Source organism: Oncorhynchus keta, chromosome 21, assembly GCF_023373465.1.
Source record: "Oncorhynchus keta strain PuntledgeMale-10-30-2019 chromosome 21, Oket_V2, whole genome shotgun sequence".
NCBI lineage: Eukaryota > Metazoa > Chordata > Actinopteri > Salmoniformes > Salmonidae > Oncorhynchus > Oncorhynchus keta.
In genome coordinates, this window is record NC_068441.1 from 28754042 (window position 1) to 28773906 (window position 19865).

The following is a 19865-nucleotide window of genomic DNA, read 5'->3' on the forward strand; positions in this document are numbered from 1 at the left end:
ATTTGGCATCTGGGTGCCATACTCTTTAGTCTGGGTTTCAGCAGCACAAATGCAGCTTTTATATATTTCTGCTTCTAATCTTTGCCTTGTAATCGTCACTTGAAACCACAGTGCACAGAATTGTAATTGCAATGACATGCAGTTGAATTAAGCAAAGCAGTATATGCAGCCTATGTCCATAGGCCACAAATGTAAACTTCAGAAAATTATGGAACTTTAACCAACTTTTAATTTTCTTATTTCAACAATTCTGGTGGTAGAGCAACCTCCTCCGTATCAGTCTTCAAAAGCAATTATTCACCACCTTTGTTGGTCTTTTAAGCTATGCAGCAAACTCTCCAGTGTTAAATCAGCACAGACAGTGTTACATTTAAGGCTGTGGCTGAGGATCCAACTTTTTCCAGACTTTTTTTCTATATATGCGGATCACATTCTGCGCGTGTTTCTTTAACTCTACTTTACGCACACGTTTTTGTGGTCTCCTTTCACATTTCTCACTGTCGATTTGTGAATGATAATTCAAGTTTTACTGGTGAAACGTCCATGCAGCATCTGCATATCAACCATTTGATCTCAATCAGTTTCATGGGGATATGCATTTAGAACTTGAGTTAAACTGTTTTGAACTAGTCTACAGTGTTGTTTTGAATGATGTATAGTGAGTGAATTTCAGAGCAGATGACGTTAACATCTATGTATGTAGCATAGCCCTTGTCAAACCCTGGTCCGTGGACCGGCACCGGAATATTTGTCTTGACTAAATTCTTTCCCTAGGCCTACTTAACTATGCATGCTGCAGTAAACAAATTGTGTTGCCATGATGAAGTATAGCACACCAAACACACACACAAGCTAGCCCTGCTGTGCAGCCTGCACGCTCTTGCTCTCCCTTTTAGTTAATCATGGCCTGCTCTAAACAAAAGCAACTAGATTAGTATTTTAATGTGAAAGAAGGCACATTTTTTTAGGTCCTCTGAGGCAAAAAAGTATCATCCATTCACTTGATAGTACTCTCTATGCTACATCAAGTTTGGATTTGTTTCAAATAACAGCTGCCTGCCAAAACCAGTCTGTGTGATGTCAGACTTGCCTCCGCAACATGCTATGAAGCCATCAAATGTGCAGACATTTAGAAACAAAGCATCCACATCTCAAGGTTAAACGAACGAGGTGAGCTGACCAACCAATCAAAAATGCTGTACAATATTTTCACAGACAACGAGAGTTTACTGAAGGCTTCATACGTACTCTCTCATAACATTTCCAAGTGCCAGGCTTCTTTCACTATAGTTGGAAAGTTGGTCATGCCCTCAGTCGTGGTTGCTTGCCAAGAGATTTTGGGCCCAATTGCTGCTACAAAGATCAGTGAAATACCACTTTTCAATGACAATGTCACGTTGTAGCGGTATTTATTAGAGGGGTAAAGAAAGATTTTGTTTGGGCGCCAGGCAGGTATTAACCATGCCGAAAGGAAAAGAGTAGAATAGAGAGAGTACCACTACCAGACCCACACACATCAGCAGAAGAGACTGACTAGAGTGTAGCCTGTTTACCAGATAGCCAGTGGAGAGAAAAGAGAATACACACCATATAAAACCCACATCACAGCACAGGGGTAACCCAAACACGAATACCTCATACAATAATACTAATACTAATAATGGCAGAGCAATTCAACAGCAACTTCATACAAGAACGAACCCAGTCATCAACATAGGATTTGCAATAATCTGTATTATTTTCTAGTGGATGAGTGCAGAGGGTATGAATGTGGGGGGTGTTCATCGACACAACAAAGGCCTTAAAAATGTCCACAGTCTTCTCGGCCACATGTCATTAGTACACCCCACCTCAATACAGTTCACATAATATACAACTTGCAAGTAACCTACTAAAATGTCCATCCAAATACTTCTGGCAGGGAAATAATAGTCCAGCTCTAATGAACTTCAATGGGAAGTGCATTTAACAAATAGAGAGTCTGGTTGCAGGGTAAAGCACTGGAATGAGAGCGAAGAGAAAGAGAGAGAAAAAGATAAATCTTAGCTGTGGTCTTCAGGCCTGCCGGTGTCTGACTGTCTGACTGTCTTGTTGGTTTGTTTGTTAAAGCTTTGCAACAATGTTGCTACTAATCCATGCGATCCATAACGGGCGCGGTCCCAAACAAAAACAACCACGATCTAAAGCGATCACACCGATGATTGAGTTAAAGACTTTATAAACTACAAGATGTACTCTTACACTCGGCCGTACAACCGTCTTCAAACACAAAATCTATACCCGGCATGAGGTCCCCATTAAGCAGCGTCCCTACAGGTTGTCCCCCGCCAAACTGGCAATTCTCAATGAACAGCTCAAAAGCATGTGTGAGAATGGAATTGTGGAACCTTCTTTTTCCGGGATGGGCTTCTCCGGGTGTCCTGATTCCTAAGAAAGATGGTGGATATCGATTCTGTGTGGACTACAGGAAGCCGAATGCCATAACAGAAAGCGATGCCTACCCTCTACCAAACATAAATGACATACTGGAATCTCTGGCAGGAGCATCCATCTTTAGTAATCTGGATCTGAACAGTGGCTATTGGCAGGTGTCAATGGATCCTGCTAGTCAGGACAAGACTGCCTTTGTCACCCCTGCTGGTTTGTACTCCTTCAAAGTCATGCCTTTTGGTTTGAAGAATGCTCCAGCAACCTTCCAATGGTTGATGGAGACTGTCCTGGGAGATCTGAGGGGTAGAAATTGTCTCATGTATCTGGATGATCTGCAGATCATCTACAAGACATTCAGTCCGTCTTCGACAGACTAAAGGCTGCAGGTTTGACCTTGAACTTGAAGAAGTGTCGTTTCTGTCTGCCAGAACTCAAGTTCCTTGGTCATGTGGTTAATGCTGAAGGTATCCATGCAGATCCAGCCAAAGTTGCAGCCGTGCAGGAATTCCCAATTCCCACATCCCTCAAGGCTGTTCAGCGGTTTCTGGGTATGGCTGGATGGTACCACAGGTTTGTGCCTGATTTTTCAAAGGTAGCTGAACCCCTCAACCACCTTAAGAATAAAGGTGTGAAATTCCAATGGACCCCTGCATGCCAAGGTGCATTTGAAGCACTCAAAAACAGTCTAATTACTCCTCCAGTGCTTGGACATCCTAACCTAAATGCTAATTTCATTGTGTACACGGATGCAAGTCAAACAGGACTTGGAGCAGTCTTGGCTCAACAAACAGGACATGGAACAGAAGAAGTTCTTGCCTATGCAAGTCGCACCCTTAATTCAGCCAAGAGGAATTATTCAACAACTGAAAGTGAGTGCCTCGCTGTGGTCTGGGCTTTGGAGAAATGGAGCTACTACTTGGAGGCAAAGATCTTCACCGTTGTCACAGACCATGCTGCTCTGCAGTGGGTTCTGGCATCAGGCAAGACCAACAGCCGTCTTATTCGCTGGTCTATCAGACTGCAGAAGTTTGACTTCATCATTGAGTATCGCAAAGGAAAACTGATCGTTGTACCAGATGCCCTTTCTCAGATTACAGAGACTGCCAATGTTTGTCCTCCCTTGTGCAGTACTTATACTACCGCTAAATGTCTGGATGATTCCTTTCCTCTGGATGATGAGAGTGTATGGAGAGCACAGCAGAAGGATGCTGCCATCATGGCGATCCACAAGAGTCTCTGAAGAAGACTCCAAGAGTCGCTTCAATGATAAGTATAGCATAATTCAGGATAAAGTGTATCGAAAAACTCCAAGAGGAGATGGACTACACAGCACCCATTATCGCATCTTCATTCCCTCTACATTGTGTGACCAGATAATCCAAGTTTATCATGCCAATCCCATGAGTGGCCATCTTGGAGTTTTTAAAACTTATCGAAGACTACAAGAGGTGGTTTACTGGCCAGGCATGTGGGTTGATACCCGGAAGTTTGTACAGCAGTGTGAAGTCTGCCAGAAATACAAACCAGACATTGGTAGACCTGCTGGGAAAATGCAGCAGACCGTGGTGAACCATCCAAATGAAATGTTGGGAATTGACCTCATAGGACCTTTTCCTCCCAGCCGGGGGACACGGAATGAATTTGTATTGGTGGTAGTGGACTACTACACACACTGGGTGGAGTTGTTTCCCCTCCGCAAAGCTACTGCATCAGCCATTGCTCTAATTCTGCGAAGGGAGGTTTTTACCAGATTTGGAATTCCAGACCAAATCCTCTCTGACCGAGGTCCGCAGTTCATATCAGGAATCTACAAAGAGCTCTGTACCTACTGGGGTGTAATTGCCAAGTTGACCACAGCCTATCATCCTCAGACCAACCTGAACGAGAGGGTAAACCGAACCCTGAAGGGGATGATTGCTTCATTCGTGGGGGTCAGCACACAAGGTGGGATCAGCATCTCCCTGAATTTCACTTTGCACTGAACTCTGCGGTGCAGGAGACTTCTGGGGTCACTCCCGCCGAACTCCACCTAGGAAGACCACTAAAAGGTCTCCGATGGACAGGGTCTTGCAAAGTTCGAATGTTTCACCTGACTGCCCAGCGTTTGATGCCGTACAACACCACCACATCTTGCTAGCCAGAGTGGAGGCCAGCAAAACCAAAGCCAAACAACGACAGCTGAGAAACTATGACAAACATAGACGAGACGTGTGTTTTCCACCCCAGTCTCGTGTCTGGGTACGTTCACATCATCTGTCAAAGGCATCTAAAAAGTTCACTGCCAAGCTAGCTTCGAGATGGAAAGGTCCATACCGTGTAGTGCAGCAGTTGGGACCAGTGAACTACTTGATCTGTTTGGAGGACACTGGGGAAGATGTCAGGACAGTGCATGTTGTTGACCTAAAGCCCTGCTACCCTACGGCAGAAGAGCTGGATCGCAGGCAAAAGCAACACATGCAGGACCTCTTCGTGGAGGACTCTGATGAGGACTTCCCTGGTTTTGTGGAGCAGGAACATGAACCTGTCAAAGCCTGCATCCTCTCTGTTTCTACTGGCATTGTTTTTTCATGGGGGGAGGAGTGTGGCGAAATCTGCTCGGAGCCTTCACCGTGCGCTGCCACTTTAAGAGGGCATGAGCAGTAAGGAAGGAGGAAATAAAGAGAGCTCGTTCAGCTCTTTGGGGAGGAACTCTTGGGTGGCGCGACAGTTTGATTGTGTGTGCTGAGCTGCAGAAGTTTTGTTTGTTTTCAGCGTTTGTAGTTTATATAGTATTTAACTCAATCATCGGTGTGATCGCTTTAGATCGTGGTTGTTTTTGTTTGGGACCGCGCCCGTTATGGATCGCATGGATTAGTAGCAACATTGTTGCGAAGCTTTAACAAACAAACCAACAAACCATCAGACAGTCAGACAGTCAGACACCGGCAGGCCTGAAGACCACAGCTAAGATTTATCTTTTTCTCTCTTTCTCTTCGCTCTCATTCCAGTGCTTTACCCTGCAACAGACTCTCTATTTGTTAAATGCACTTCCCATTGAAGTTCATTAGAGCTGGACTATTATTTCCCTGCCAGAAGTATTTGGATGGACATTTTAGTAGGTTACTTGCAAGTTGTATATTATGTGAACTGTATTGAGGTGGGGTGTACTAATGACATGTGGCCGAGAAGACTGTGGACATTTTTAAGGCCTTTGTTGTGTCTATGAACACCCCCCACATTCATACCCTCTGCAATCATCCACTAGAAAATAATACAGATTATTGCAAATCCTATGTTGATGACTGGGTTCGTTCTTGTATGAAGTTGCTGTTGAATTGCTCTGCCATTATTAGTATTAGTATTATTGTATGAGGTATTCGTGTTTGGGTTACCCATGTGCTGTGATGTGCGTTTTATATGGTGTGTATTCTCTTTTCTCTCCACTGGCTATCTGGTAAACAGGCTACACTCTAGGCAGTCTCTTCTGCTGATGTGTGTGGGTCTAGTAGTGGTACTCTCTCTATTCTACTCTTTTCCTTTCGGCATGGTTAATACCTGCCTGGCGCCCGAACAAAATCTTTCTTTACCCCTCTAATAAATACCGCTACAACGTGTAGAATCCAGGATATGGCAGACGATATTGAATCACAGGTTTTAGACCAGCACACGCATCAAATTGCTTTGCAATCCGATTAGAATTAGATGAGACAGACATTTCAAATGCAGCCCAATGTCTTGTATATAAACTCAGCAAAAAAAAATAAACGTCCTTTCACGGTAAACTGTGTTTATTTTCAGCAAACTTAACGTGTAAATATTTGTATGAACATAACAAGATTGAACATCTGAGACAAAAAGTTCCACAGACATGACTAACAGAAATGGAATAATGTGTCCCTGAACAAAAGTAACAGTCAGTATCTGGTGTGGCCACCAGCTGTATTGAGTACTGCAGTCCATCTCCTCCTCATGGATTGCTACTCATGCCACCTTGCAGCATGCCTAAGGCACGTTCACGCAGATGAGCAAGGACCCTGGGTATCTTTCTTTTGGTGTTTTTCAGAGTCAGTAGAATGGACTCTTTAGTGTCCGAAGTTTTCATAACTGTGATCTTAGTTGCCTACCGTCTGTAAGATGTTAGTGTCTTAACGACCATTCCACAGGTGCATGTTCATTTAATTGTTTATGGTTCATTGAACAAGCATGGGACAAGCAACCGTGTTTAAACCCTTTACAATGAAGATCTGTGAAGTTATTTAGGATTTTTACGAATTATCTTTGAAAGACAGGGTCCTGAAAAGGGGACTTTTCTTTTTTTGCTGAGTTTAGTTGCCACTTTCCAGAAAAAACTGGGTGTCAGGAGAGACCAAGTGTGGATAGAGGCATTTTCGATATGTTCCCCCCTATTCTCAACTCTAGCTGACGAGGGGGATGTGGACATTGATGGGGTCACATCTGAGCCAAACTGATCAAATTTGTGGATTTCTTCCCCTCACAATCTTATCCCCACTCGGGAAAGCGATGGATGAGTAATCCGGTCACCAACACTGAAGAGACTCAGCTTGTCACTGTTTTTTTAGGATAAACTATTGGAGCTGTCCTGTGATCAAGGCATACACGCTCGTTTTAATGAGATACGCCTTTCCACATTCTGGCTGTTCCGCAACTCAGCGAGATGGGAGTGAAGACGTTAATCCCTTTTCATTCCACATACTTATGTGAGACCAGCTTTTCCTCTCTTGCTGCAACAAAATTAAAAATATCGCAGCAGACTGGCTGTTAAACACTTTGAGAGTATCCCTCCTCCTTCCCTCCGAGGTCCAAGAGACAGGCACACCCATCTCAAATTGATTAGGTGAGTCAAACATGTTTAACTATTATATTTTTTAAATAGTGTATATATTGAAAGAATGCAAGATTATTTGTTTATCAAAATTTAATTGTGGTTACATTGTGTATAATTACTAAAGATTTTTTTTAATTGTTTTGTCATTGAGACTGTCAGCCTCTGAAGACAGCCCATACAGAAGGACGGATACAGACAGCCCCTGAAGAAATCACAGAGAGACTTCCCATGAGTACAAGACAGACCGACAAACCATGAAGGCAGCCAAGTATATACAATGTTCGTTAATTTAGTGTAAAGTAAAAATAAATGCAATAAAATTGGTGCTTATAAACGTGCAATTGTCAATTTATTTTTTATCAAAGTGGTAAAAAAAGGCCATGCCTTGCTGGTCCTTTGTACAAAAAAAGTTTGAGAAAGGCTGGCATAGCCTACCTGTGTACTTTGCTAAGTGGTGCATGTTGTTGAGTTTTGGCCATGTGCGAGACAAATGCAGTGGTGTTTTTGTCTTACAGTAACCTAATACTATGCCATTATATTAGATTCTGTAGAATACTATCATTATGTAATCTTAGACATTGATTCAGTTTTGATCCAACTTTATTAAATCAGCAGCATTCGCTAGAGCAGAGTGTACGTAAAGTAGAGAATAAACACATATGCAGAAGGAAAAAAGGTTTGAGAAGTCAGATCTGCCGCCATTGCGTAAATTTAACACTGGTCAAGTGTCTATACTTTTCACTTTTAAGATAACACATTACTTAGTGTGAAGCCTTATTTGCATATTTCCTATATATGTTAATACATTTTTGTATTATTTAACGCGATACAAGAAGTATTTAGGAAGGAAGGCCTTAAACTCATGGTTTTCAGGCCTGCAAGTCACATTATGATGGCTTGCAAGTGATATGTAATTCCTATTGGAATCTAGCCAGAGTGGGGATATCCAACATTTTGAATTTATATTCACCTGCAACCTGCATTCAGAATAACTGCCAGGTTGGGAAGACTAAGATATGAGACTACCTAAACCATCTAACCTGGAACAACCATTTCAGTAACAGGTGCGATAAGTACAAGTAAGAGATTGAACTACAGTGCATTCGAAAAGTATTCAGACCCCTTGACTTTTTCCTCATTTTACGTTACAGGCTTATTCTAAAATGGATTCAATATTATTTTTTTCATTAATCTATACACAATACCCCATAATAGCTACGCAAAAACCGGTGTTTAGAAATGTTTGCAAATGTATACATTTTGTAAACATCACATTTACCTAAGTATTCAGACCCTTTACTCAGTACTTTGTTGAAGCACCTTTGGCAGCAATTACAGCCTTGAGTCTTCTTGGGTATGCCTTTTGGCAAACACCAAGTGGGCTGTCATGTGCATTTTACTGAGGAGTGGCTTTCGTCTGGCCACTCTACCATAAAGGCTTGATTGGTGGAGTGCAGCAGAGATGGTTAATCTTTCTGGAAGGTTCTTCCATCTCCACAGAGGCACTCTAGAGTTCTGTCAGAGTGACAATTGGGTTCTTGGTCACCTCCTTGAGCAAGGCCCTTCTCCCCCGATAGATAGCTCAGTTTGGCCTGGGGCCAACTCTAGGAAGAGTCTTGGTGGTTCCAAACTTCTTCCATTTAAGAATGATGTAGTCCACTGTGTTCTTGGGGACCTTCAATGCTGCAGAAATGTTTTGGTACCCTTCCCCAGATCTGTGCCTCAACACAATCCTGTCTCGGAGCTCTACGGACAATTCCTTCGACCTCATGGCTTGGTTTTTGCTCTGACATGCACTGTCAACTGTGGGACCAGGTGTATGTCTTTCCAAATCATGTCCAATCAATTGAGTTTACCACAGGTGGACTCCAATCAGGTTGTAGAAACATCTCAAGGATGATCAATGGAAACAATGGTCCTTCTGTAGCTCAGTTGGTAGAGCGTAACGCCAGGGTAGTGGGTTCGATTCCCGGGACCACCCATACGTAGAATGTATGCACACATGACTGTAAGTCGCTTTGGATAAAAGCGTCTGCTAAATGGCATATTATTTATTTATTATAAACAAAATGCACCTGAGCTCAATTTCGAGTCTCGAAGCAAAGGGTCTGAATACATTTTTTTATATATATACATTTGCAAACATTTATAAAACCCTGTTTTCCCTTTGTCATTATGGAGTATTGTGTGTAGATTGATGGGAAAAAAGATTTAATCAATTTTAGAATAAGGCTGTAATGTAACAAAATGTGGAAACAGTCAAGGGGTCTGAATACTTTCCAAATGCACTGTAGTTTAGAAAATGTATGTTTATATATGAGTAACATACAATTAATTAATCAAACAGTGTACATGCAAAAACAGATATTGAAACAAACAATTCAAAAAATCTACCTGCAATAGAGCATGAGGAAATATGATTGGTGTGGTTTTGGTTTAATACTGGTTATTTTACACTGAGTGTTAATTTAACAACTGAATCAACACTAGAAATGTTACACTGAAAATCAACACAAGGTAATACTGGCCAATTTGCTGTGTAGTATTGTTGCAGAACAAAGATCATGAACTTCCTTAATTCCGTATATGCAAATTCTTAAATCCATGATAGTGAGGGAGAATATCTGGATGCAGCCTAAAGCTGGACCATCACTGTTGCAGCTGTATGGGGCATCCTACTCAGCCCCTCCTGCTCCTCACTTTGGTTTCCGGGATGGAGATTGGTATGGAGCCGACCTCGGGGGTTGTGTTTTTGGAGGTTTGACCAGTGACCTGGAATCTGTCAGTTTGTTCTAGTTGGCAATCTCTTGCCAGAACGCAGTGTGTGAGGAAAGCTTGCGGTGTCCTCGCATAACCTTTTTTTTTTCACCAGGCCACCAGATTTTCAGCCTTTTAATCTTAGAAATTCACACTGAGAATTTGGGGGTATTTTTCTCCACCCTTATTCAATGTAATGTCATTTGTTTGTTGCTTTTTCGAAACACCATTTGGAAGTCTCCTCATCCTTGACTGTTGTGTTGCAGGTTGAAGTTGACGAGAAACTGAAAAAGAGGAAGGAGAGGTTTGGGATTCTCACCGCTGCTGCTGCAGTTGGGGCTGAAGATAGTGAGGTACAAAAGGTTTTGTTTTCATGTTCCTGGGCTATGACCTGTTGTTGCCAAAAGAGAGCTGGTCGGACCGACTTTCAAGCGATCAAACACTGCTGTGAGAAGCATTCAAAATAAGTGAACGGAATGTTCACATTGTTGTGTGTTGGGGAGGGGGGGGTATTAGAATGTTTTGTAAGTCGCTATTAGAATGTTCTAGAACAGAAAGAATGAAGAATGACCTAATTCTGAAGGAACTGCAATTGGGCAATACCTCAATATTTAGTCAGTGCTTCAAAGAGAATCAAAGTCAAACATTTAATTAATGTTGTGAAGCTATTTTGAGTCAATAGATGTGAAAATCTGTTAGGTAAATGTATTGTGAGTCATCATTTACAAGCTAGAAACAAAGACTTTCTTCTGAAACTCGTCAGTCTATTCTTGTTCGGAGAAATTTAGGCTATTCCATACGATAAATTGCCAAGAAACTGAAGGTCTTGTTCAACGCTGTGTACTACGCCCTTCATAGAACAACGCAAACGGTCTCTAACCAGAATAGAAAGAGCGGGAGGCCCCAGTGCACAACTGAGCAAGAGGACAAGTACATTAGAGTGTCTAGTTTGAGAAACAGACGCCTCACAAGTCCTCAACTGGCAGATTCATTAAATAGTACCCGCAAAACACCCGTCTCAACGTCAACAGTGAAGAGGCAACTCCCGGATGCTGACATTCTAGGCAGAGTTCCTCTGTCCAGTGTTTGTGTTATTTTGCCCATCTTAATCTTTTATTTTTATTGGCGAGTCTGAGAAATTGCTTTTTCTTTGCAACTCTGCCTAGAAGACCAGCATCCCAGAGTCGCCTCTTCACTATTGAATCTGCCAGTTGAGGACTTGTGAGGCATCTGTTTCTCAAACTAGACACTCTAATGTACTTGTCCTCTTGCTCAGTTGTGCACCTGGGCCTCCCACTCTTTCTATTCTGGTTAGAGACCGTTTGCGCTGTCCTGTGAAGGGAGTAGTATACAGCATTGTACGAGATCTTCAGTTTCTTGGCAATTTCTCGCATGGAATAGCCTTAATTTCTTAGAACAAGAATAGACTGATGCGTTTCAGAAGTTATTTCTTTCTAGCCATTTTGAGACTGCAATCGAACCCAAAAATGCTGATGCTCCAGATACTCAACGAGTCTAAAGGCCAGTTTTATTGCTTCTTTAATCAGGACAACAGTTTTCAGCTGTGCTAACATAATTGCAAAATGGTTTCTAATGATCAATTAGCCTTTTAAAATTATAAACTTGGATTATCTAACACAACATGCCATTGGAACACAGGCGTGATGGTTGCTGATCATGGGCCTATGTAGATATTCCATTAAAAATCTGCCGTTTCCAGCTACAATAGTCCTTTACAACATTAACAATGTCTACACTGTTTCTGATCAATTTTATGTTATTTTAATGGACAAAAAAATATGCTTTTCTTATAAAAACAAGGACATTTGTTTTGACCCCAGACTTTTGAACGGTAGTGTATGTAAGGATGATGCTTGCAGTTCTAATGTTGCAGGTATCAGGCCTGGTAGTCTTCATACTGACTTGATACTCTGATGTAATGTTTGTTTCCTCACCACCACTCATCATTCAAATGATAATTCATCAATTTTAAGAAAGATCTATATATTATTGTTACACATGCATATACCACAAATAGAAGTCCTGATTCTGTGGAGTCACAATTTCTGTATATGCTCTTCTGTATACATTTGGCACACATGACAACATTTATGTACAATGTTCCTTACATGTTCGGTTTTTCCCCCCATTTCAGGCAAAGAAGAGGAAACGTGCAGAGCGATTTGGAAATAATTGATTCAACAATTTTTTACTTTTTTTTAACATGTCATTGTATTTTTTAAACTTGTATCTCTTGTTTTACAGTGGTAAAATACCAACCTATGCTGTTTAGTAAGAACAAATATTTACAGTATGTAAAAGTTTGGACAATAAAGATCTTTTCCAATTTCCCACAAGTGTCCTAATAACCCATGAGTAAACTTGTCCTATAGCTGTTGGGGAATAAGATCATGTAGAGTCTGGATAGACTCTCCTATCAGGGCTTAATCCTTAAGAGTCGTTTGACGCATAATAAACAAACCCCTATCAAAATCAATCTGTTTTAAACTGGAGATATCGGAATTTTTGTTTGGGCTGCGTCTCAATCCACCACATCTGCCTATGTCATCCTTCAGCGCCTGCGGTAGAAAGTGGAAGATCTACAGCACTGTTTGTCAGACCAAGGAGACATCCCAAAAATCGGTCTTCTCGCAAAAACGTCTTAGGAACTCGACCAGGGGAGGGATGGTGTATGCTCTCTGCTCTAGGGGAGAAGCGGCTGACGTGCCCTGCTAGCGATTTGGGTGTGACCCAGCCCCGTTGGATAATGGCTAAGAAACCTTAGCTAAACCTGGCAATAGTCCCCTGCGAACCAGGTGGTAGGGTACCACTGCTCCTGGTTTGTGACATTTTTCACTCAATGGACATAATGTAATAAGTGTGGAGGCACTAAGGTACTGTTCAGTTGGGAATTTTTATATCAAATATCTTCAATATTTTGCCAGTATAGATTCCTGGTTGCACACTTATTACTTCATAACAAGAAATGCACAAATCATCTTGAATTAACTTAATTGTGCTACACACATTTCAGACACTTTGGGATGATTTAGACATAGCATTTCAAACATGCTGTATTGACTTGGCATTGTTTTTTGGACAGAAATGCTAGTTGGCATTTGGTGGTGGGAGCCAGGTAAACAAAACTAAAGCATGGATTGGTCACTGCTTGTTCAAAGACTACTTACAGTATAAACAGTTCATAATTAGACTGTTTATAAATATGTAATATGTTTTTGGGACTTATTGGACTTCCAACAAAATGTTCTTACTACATTTCACTGTATAATTTAAAATTGAACTCCTACTTAATTGTTTTATTTTTTATTTCATCTTTATTTAACCAGGTAGGCCAGTTAAGAACAATTTCTCATTTACAACTGCGACCTGGCCAAGATAAAGTAAAGCTGTGCGACAAAAACAACAGAGTTACACATAAATAAACGTACAGTCAATAACACAATAGAAAATAAAAATATCTATGTACAGTGTGTGCAAATGCAGACGAGTATGGAGTTAAGCAATAAATAGGCCACAGAGGCTAAATAATTACAATTTAGTATTAATACTGGAGTGATAGATGTGCAGATGATGTTCAAGTAGAGATATTGGGGTGCAAGAGAGTAAATAATAATATGGGGATGAGGTTGTAGGGGTTTAATGGCACAGGCAGGGAGCCCAGCCAACGGCGAGTTGCAGTAATCCAGACGGGAGATGACAAGTGCCTGGATTAGGACCTGCGCCGCTTCCTGTGTGAGGCAGGGTCGTACTCTGCGGATGTTGTAGAGCATGAACCTACAGGAACGGGCCACCGCCTTGATGTTAGTTGAGAACGACAGGGTGTTGTCCAGGATCACGCCAAGGTTCTTAGCGCTCTGGGAGGAGGACACAATGGAGTTGTCAACCGTGATGGCGAGATCATGGAACGGGCAGTTCTTCCCGGGAGGAAGAGCAGCTCCGTCTTGCCGAGGTTCAGCTTGAGGTGGTGATCCGTCATCCACACTGATATGTCTGCCAGACATGCAGAGATGCGATTCGCCACCTGGTCATCAGAAGGGGGAAAGGAGAAGATTAATTGTGTGTCGTCTGCATAGCAATGATAGGAGAGACCATGTGAGGTTATGACAGAGCCAAGTGACTTGGTGTATAGCGAGAATAGGAGAGGGCCTAGAACAGAGCCCTGGGGGACACCAGTGGTGAGAGCAGAGGAGAGAGAGTTAGCTTTAGCAGTGCGGAGCGCCTCCGTGATACAGAGAAGAGCAGTCTCAGTTGAATGACTAGTCTTGAAACCTGACTGATTTGGATCAAGAAGGTCATTCTGAGAGAGATAGCGGGAGAGCTGGCCAAGGACGGCACGTTCAAGAGTTTTGGAGAGAAAAGAAAGAAGGGATACTGGTCTGTAGTTGTTGACATCGGAGGGATCGAGTGTAGGTTTTTTCAGAAGGGGTGCAACTCTCGCTCTCTTGAAGACAGAAGGGACGTAGCCAGCGGTCAGGGATGAGTTGATGAGCGAGGTGAGGTAAGGGAGAAGGTCTCCGGAAATGGTCTGGAGAAGAGAGGAGGGGATGGGGTCAAGCGGGCAGGTTGTTGGGCGGCCGGCCGTCACAAGACGCGAGATTTCATCTGGAGAGAGAGGGGAGAAAGAGGTCAGAGCACAGGGTAGGGCAGTGTGAGCAGAACCAGCGGTGTCGTTTGACTTAGCAAACGAGGATCGGATGTCGTCGACCTTCTTTTCAAAATGGTTGACGAAGTCATCTGCAGAGAGGGAGGAGGGGGGATTCAGGAGGGAGGAGAAGGTGGCAAAGAGCTTCCTAGGGTTAGAGGCAGATGCTTGGAATTTAGAGTGGTAGAAAGTGGCTTTAGCAGCAGAGACAGAGGAGGAAAATGTAGAGAGGAGGGAGTGAAAGGATGCCAGGTCCGCAGGGAGGCGAGTTTTCCTCCATTTCCGCTCGGCTGCCCGGAGCCCTGTTCTGTGAGCTCGCAATGAGTCGTCGAGCCACGGAGCGGGAGGGGAGGACCGAGCCGGCCTGGAGGATAGGGGACATAGAGAGTCAAAGGATGCAGAAAGGGAGGAGAGGAGGGTTGAGGAGGCAGAATCAGGAGATAGGTTGGAGAAGGTTTGAGCAGAGGGAAGAGATGATAGGATGGAAGAGGAGAGAGTAGCGGGGGGAGAGAGAGCGAAGGTTGGGACGGCGCGATACCATCCAGTAGGGGCAGTGTGGGAAGTGTTGGATGAGAGCGAGAGGGAAAAGGATACAAGGTAGTGGTCGGAGACTTGGAGGGGAGTTGCAATGAGGTTAGTGGAAGAACAGCATCTAGTAAAGATGAGGTCGAGCATATTGCCTGCCTTGTGAGTAGGGGGAAGGTGAGAGGGTGAGGTCAAAGAGGAGAGGAGTGGAAAGAAGGAGGCAGAGAGGAATGAGTCAAAGGTAGACGTGGGGAGGTTAAAGTCGCCCAGAACTGTGAGAGGTGAGCCGTCCTCAGGAAAGGAGCTTATCAAGGCATCAAGCTCATTGATGAACTCTCCGAGGAACCTGGAGGGCGATAAATGATAAGGATGTTAAGCTTGAAAGGGCTGGTAACTGTGACAGCATGGAATTCAAAGGAGGCGATAGACAGATGGGTAAGGGGAGAAAGAGAGAATGACCACTTGGGAGAGATTAGGATCCCGGTGCCACCACCCCGCTGACCAGAAGCTCTCGGGGTGTGCGAGAACACGTGGGCGGACGAGGAGAGAGCAGTAGGAGTAGCAGTGTTATCTGTGGTGATCCATGTTTCCGTCAGTGCCAAGAAGTCGAGGGACTGGAGGGAGGCATATTCTAGAGCAGTGATGTTTTGGTGTTGTTGTTGGGCAACACGGACTTTCAACTCCCTCCAAAGATTTTCTATGGAGTTGAGATCTGGAGACTGGCTAGGCCCCTCCAGGACCTTGAAATGCTTCTTACGAAGCCACTCCTTCGTTGCCCGGGCGGTGTGTTTGGGATCATTGTCATGCTGAAAGACCCAGCCACGTTTCATCTTCAATGCCCTTGCTGATGGAGGTTTTCACTCAAAATCTCACAATACATGGCCCCATTAATTCTTTCCTTTACACGGATCAGGCGTCCTGGTCCCTTTGCAGACAAACAGCTCCAAAGCATGATGTTTCCACCCCCATGCTTCACAGTAGGTATGGTGTTCTTTGGATGCAACTCAGCATTCTTTGTCCTCCAAACACGACGAGTTGAGTTTTTACCAAAAAGTTATATTTTGGTTTCATCTGACCATATGACATTCTCCCAATCTTCTTCTGGATCATCCAAATGCTCTCTAGCAAACTTCAGACGGGCCTGGACATGTCCCCCTGCTTAAGCCAGTACAAGTCTGGCACTGCAGGATTTGAGTCCCTGGCGGCGTAGTGTGTTACTGATTGTAGGCTTTGTTACTTTGGTCCCAGCTCTCTGCAGGTCATTCACTAGGGCCCCCCGTGTGGTTCTGGGATTGTTGCTCACCGTTCTTGTGATCATTTTGACCCCACGGGGTGAGATCTTGCGTGGAGCCCCAGATCGAGGGAGATTATCAGTGGTCTTGTATGTCTTCCATTTCCTAATAATTGCTCCCACAGTTGATTTCTTCAAACCAAGCTGCTTACCTATTGCAGATTCAGTCTTCCCAGCCTGGTGCAGGTCTACAATTTTGTTTCTGGTGTCCTTTGACAGCTCTTTGGTCTTGGCCATAGTGGAGTTTGGAGTGTGACTGTTTGAGGTTGTGGACAGGTGTCTTTTATACTGATAACAAGTTCAAACAAGTTACAGGTCTGTGAGCACCAGAAATATTGCTTGTTTGTAGGTGACCAAATACTTATTTTCCACCATAATTTGCAAATAAATTCATTAAAAATCCTACAATGTGATTTTCTGTATTTTTTTTCTAATTTTGTCTGTCATAGTGTACCTATGAGGAAAATTACAGGCCTCTCATCTTTTTAAGTGGTAGAACTTGCACAATTGGTGGCTGACTAAATACTTTTTTGCCCCACTGTATATATTGGTTCCGGTCTTCCCTAAAAAGTTGCATATCGCGGGGGCTATTTGATGCTAATGCAGAATGCCACAGGATGTTTTTGTGCTGGTCAAGGGCAGTCAAGTCTGGGATGAACCAGGGGCTATATCTGTTCTTAGTTCTACATTTTTTGAATGGGGCATGCTTATTTAAGATGGACAGGAAAGCACTTTTGAAGAGCAACCAGGCATCCTCTACTGACAGGATGAGGTCAATATCCTTCCATGATACCCGGGCCAGGTCGATTAGAAAGGCCTGCTCGCTGAAGTGTTTTAGGGAGTGTTTGATAGTGATGATGGGTGGTCGTTTGACCACGGACCCATTACGCACGCAGGCAATGAGGCAGTGATCGCTGAGATCCTGGTTGAAGACAGCAGAGGTGTATTTAGAGGGCAAGTTGGTCAGGATGATATCTAAGAGGATGCCCATGGTTACGGATTTAGGGTTGTACCTGGTAGGTTCCTTGATCATTTGTGTGAGATTGAGGGCATCTAGCTTAGATTGTAGGATGGCCGGGGTGTTAAGCATGTCCCAGTTTAGGTCACCTAACAGTACGAAAATAGATGGTGGTCGATCAATTCACATATGGTGTCCATAGCACAGCTGGGAGTTGAAGGGGATCTATAACAAGCGGCAATGGTGAGAGACTTGTTTCTGGAATGGTGAATTTTTAAAAGTAGAAGCTGAAATTGTTTAGTTCTGTCATACTATCTTTGCAGTAGATTGCAACCCCGCCCCCTTTGGCAGTTCTATTTTGTCGGAAAATGTTACAGTTAGGGATGGAAATTTCAGGATTTTTGGTGGCCTTCCCAAGCCAGGATTTAGACACGGCTAGGACATCCGGGTTGGCGGAGTGTGCTGAAGTAGTGAATAAAACAAACTTAGGGAGGAGGCTTCTAATGTTAACATGCATGAAACCAATGCTTTTACGGTACAGAAGTCAACAAATGAGAGCGCCTGGGGAATGGGAATGATGCTGGGGGCTGCAGGGGTTAACCTCTATATAACCAGAGGAACAGAGTAGGAGTAGTATAAGACTACGCTAAAAGAACTGATTCGCCAGTGCGTTCGGAACAGAGAGTAAAAGGAGCAGATTTCTGGGCGCGGAAGAATAGATTCAAGGCATAATGTACAGACAACGGTATGGTAGGATGTGAGTATAGTGGAGGAAGCCTAGGCATTGAGTGATGATGAGAGTTTTTTTCTCTAGAGGCACCATTTAAGCCAGGTGAGGTCACTGCATGTGTGGGGGTTGTAACAAAAGGACTAGCTAAGGCATATTGAGCAGGGCTGGAGGCTCTACAGTGAAATAAGACAAAAATCACTAACCAAAACAGCAATAGACAAGGCATATTGACATTAGGGAGAGGCATGTGTCGCCGAGTGATCATAGGGTCTAGTGAGTAGCTAGGCGAGCTGGAGGCACAGCGATTCAGACAGCTAGCAGGCCGGGTGGGCCTCGGGGGGGACATCACAACGGGAGAGCCAGTTGAAACCCCCTCGGATGGTTACGTTTGCAAACCAGTTGTGAAGGATCGTCGGGACTCAGCAAAGGGTCCAGCCCAGTTGACAAAAGAGGTATTGAAGCCCAGGACTTGTCTGATGGATCTCTTCGGCAAGCCGGGAGATGGGCCTAGCTCGAGGCTAGCTGGTGCTTGCTTCGGGATAGAAACCCCCTCGGACGGTTACGTCGGCAGAATAGTCGTGATGGATCGGCGGGGCTCCATGTCGGCAGCAAAGGTTCCAGACCAATTGGCAAAAGAGGTAATTGAAGCCCAGGAATTGTCTGATGGATCTCTTGGGCTAGCCGGGAGATGGGCCTAGCTCGAAGCTAGCTCCAGGCTTACTGGTGCTTGCTTTGGGACAGAGACGTTAGCCAGGAGTATCCACTCGGATAGCAGCTAGCTAGCTGCGATGATCCGGAGTAAAGTTTCAGAGCTTACAGTAGGAATCTGGAGATGTGGTAGAGAAAAGGAGTACGATATGCTCTGGGTTGATATCGCGCTGTGCAGACTGGCAGGAATTGATCGGGCTGAGGCTGTCAGATGTCTGAGTTAACGGTGATGACTGCTAGCAGTGGCTAACTGGCTAGTAGCTAGTTAGCTGGCTAGCCTCTGAAGGGGGTTCCGGTTCTAAAGTATAAAAAATAGCAGATCCATACCACATTGGGTGAGGTGGGTTGCAGGAGAGTATGTTCAGGGCAGGACAAGACAAACATAACAGACTGCTACGCCATCTTGAATTGCATAACTTCAGCTGAAAGTCTTCTAAACCATATGGTATAACAACAGCATTACCTACTATCACCACTACTACTTATTTTTCATGTTTAAACAATTTAACCAAAACACTTGATTATTGCCTGAGACAGTCATTTGGGAGGGAGGCAATTATCACTTGAAGTTGAAGCTTTCCTGAAATGGGTGAACAAGTGTGATTTATTTTTTCCTAAACCAACCTCCCTCTCTGAACACTGGTCCATTATTGAGCCGTACACTAAAGTGTTACTAATTACTGTGTCCAACAATCAGTCCTATTGAATGCTTCCCCCAATTTACCTTCCCTGGACCTTTGTTCACTTTATGGCTATTGCTGCAATCCTACACTTCCCAAACCCTTTCTTGGGAGTTTTGTAACATTCATAAAAAATGTATTTTCCCCTCGTACATTTAAACAGGTAGTTCAAATCAAATTTTATGTCACATGCCTAGTTAAATAAAGGTAAAATAAAATAAAAAATGCACTGAAATCAACAGATGTAGACCTTACAGTGAAATGCTTACTTACAAGCCCTTAACCAACAATGCATTTA

At 43.6% G+C, this 19865-nt stretch overlaps 1 protein-coding gene across 2 annotated transcripts in view; it reads left to right on the forward strand.

Annotated features, from left to right (window-relative positions):
- The window catches only part of LOC118400386 (SAP domain-containing ribonucleoprotein-like), a 76149-nt gene extending 63786 nt beyond the window's left edge, over positions 1-12363 (forward strand). For both annotated transcript variants that reach the window (XM_035797204.2, XM_035797203.2), the window contains exons 10-11: positions 10279-10365; positions 12168-12363. In XM_035797204.2, the coding sequence (XP_035653097.1) occupies positions 10279-10365; positions 12168-12209 (129 nt within the window). In that variant the 3' untranslated portion in view covers positions 12210-12363. The remainder of the gene's footprint in view (positions 1-10278; positions 10366-12167) is intronic.
- The last annotated feature ends 7502 nt before the right edge of the window (positions 12364-19865 follow it).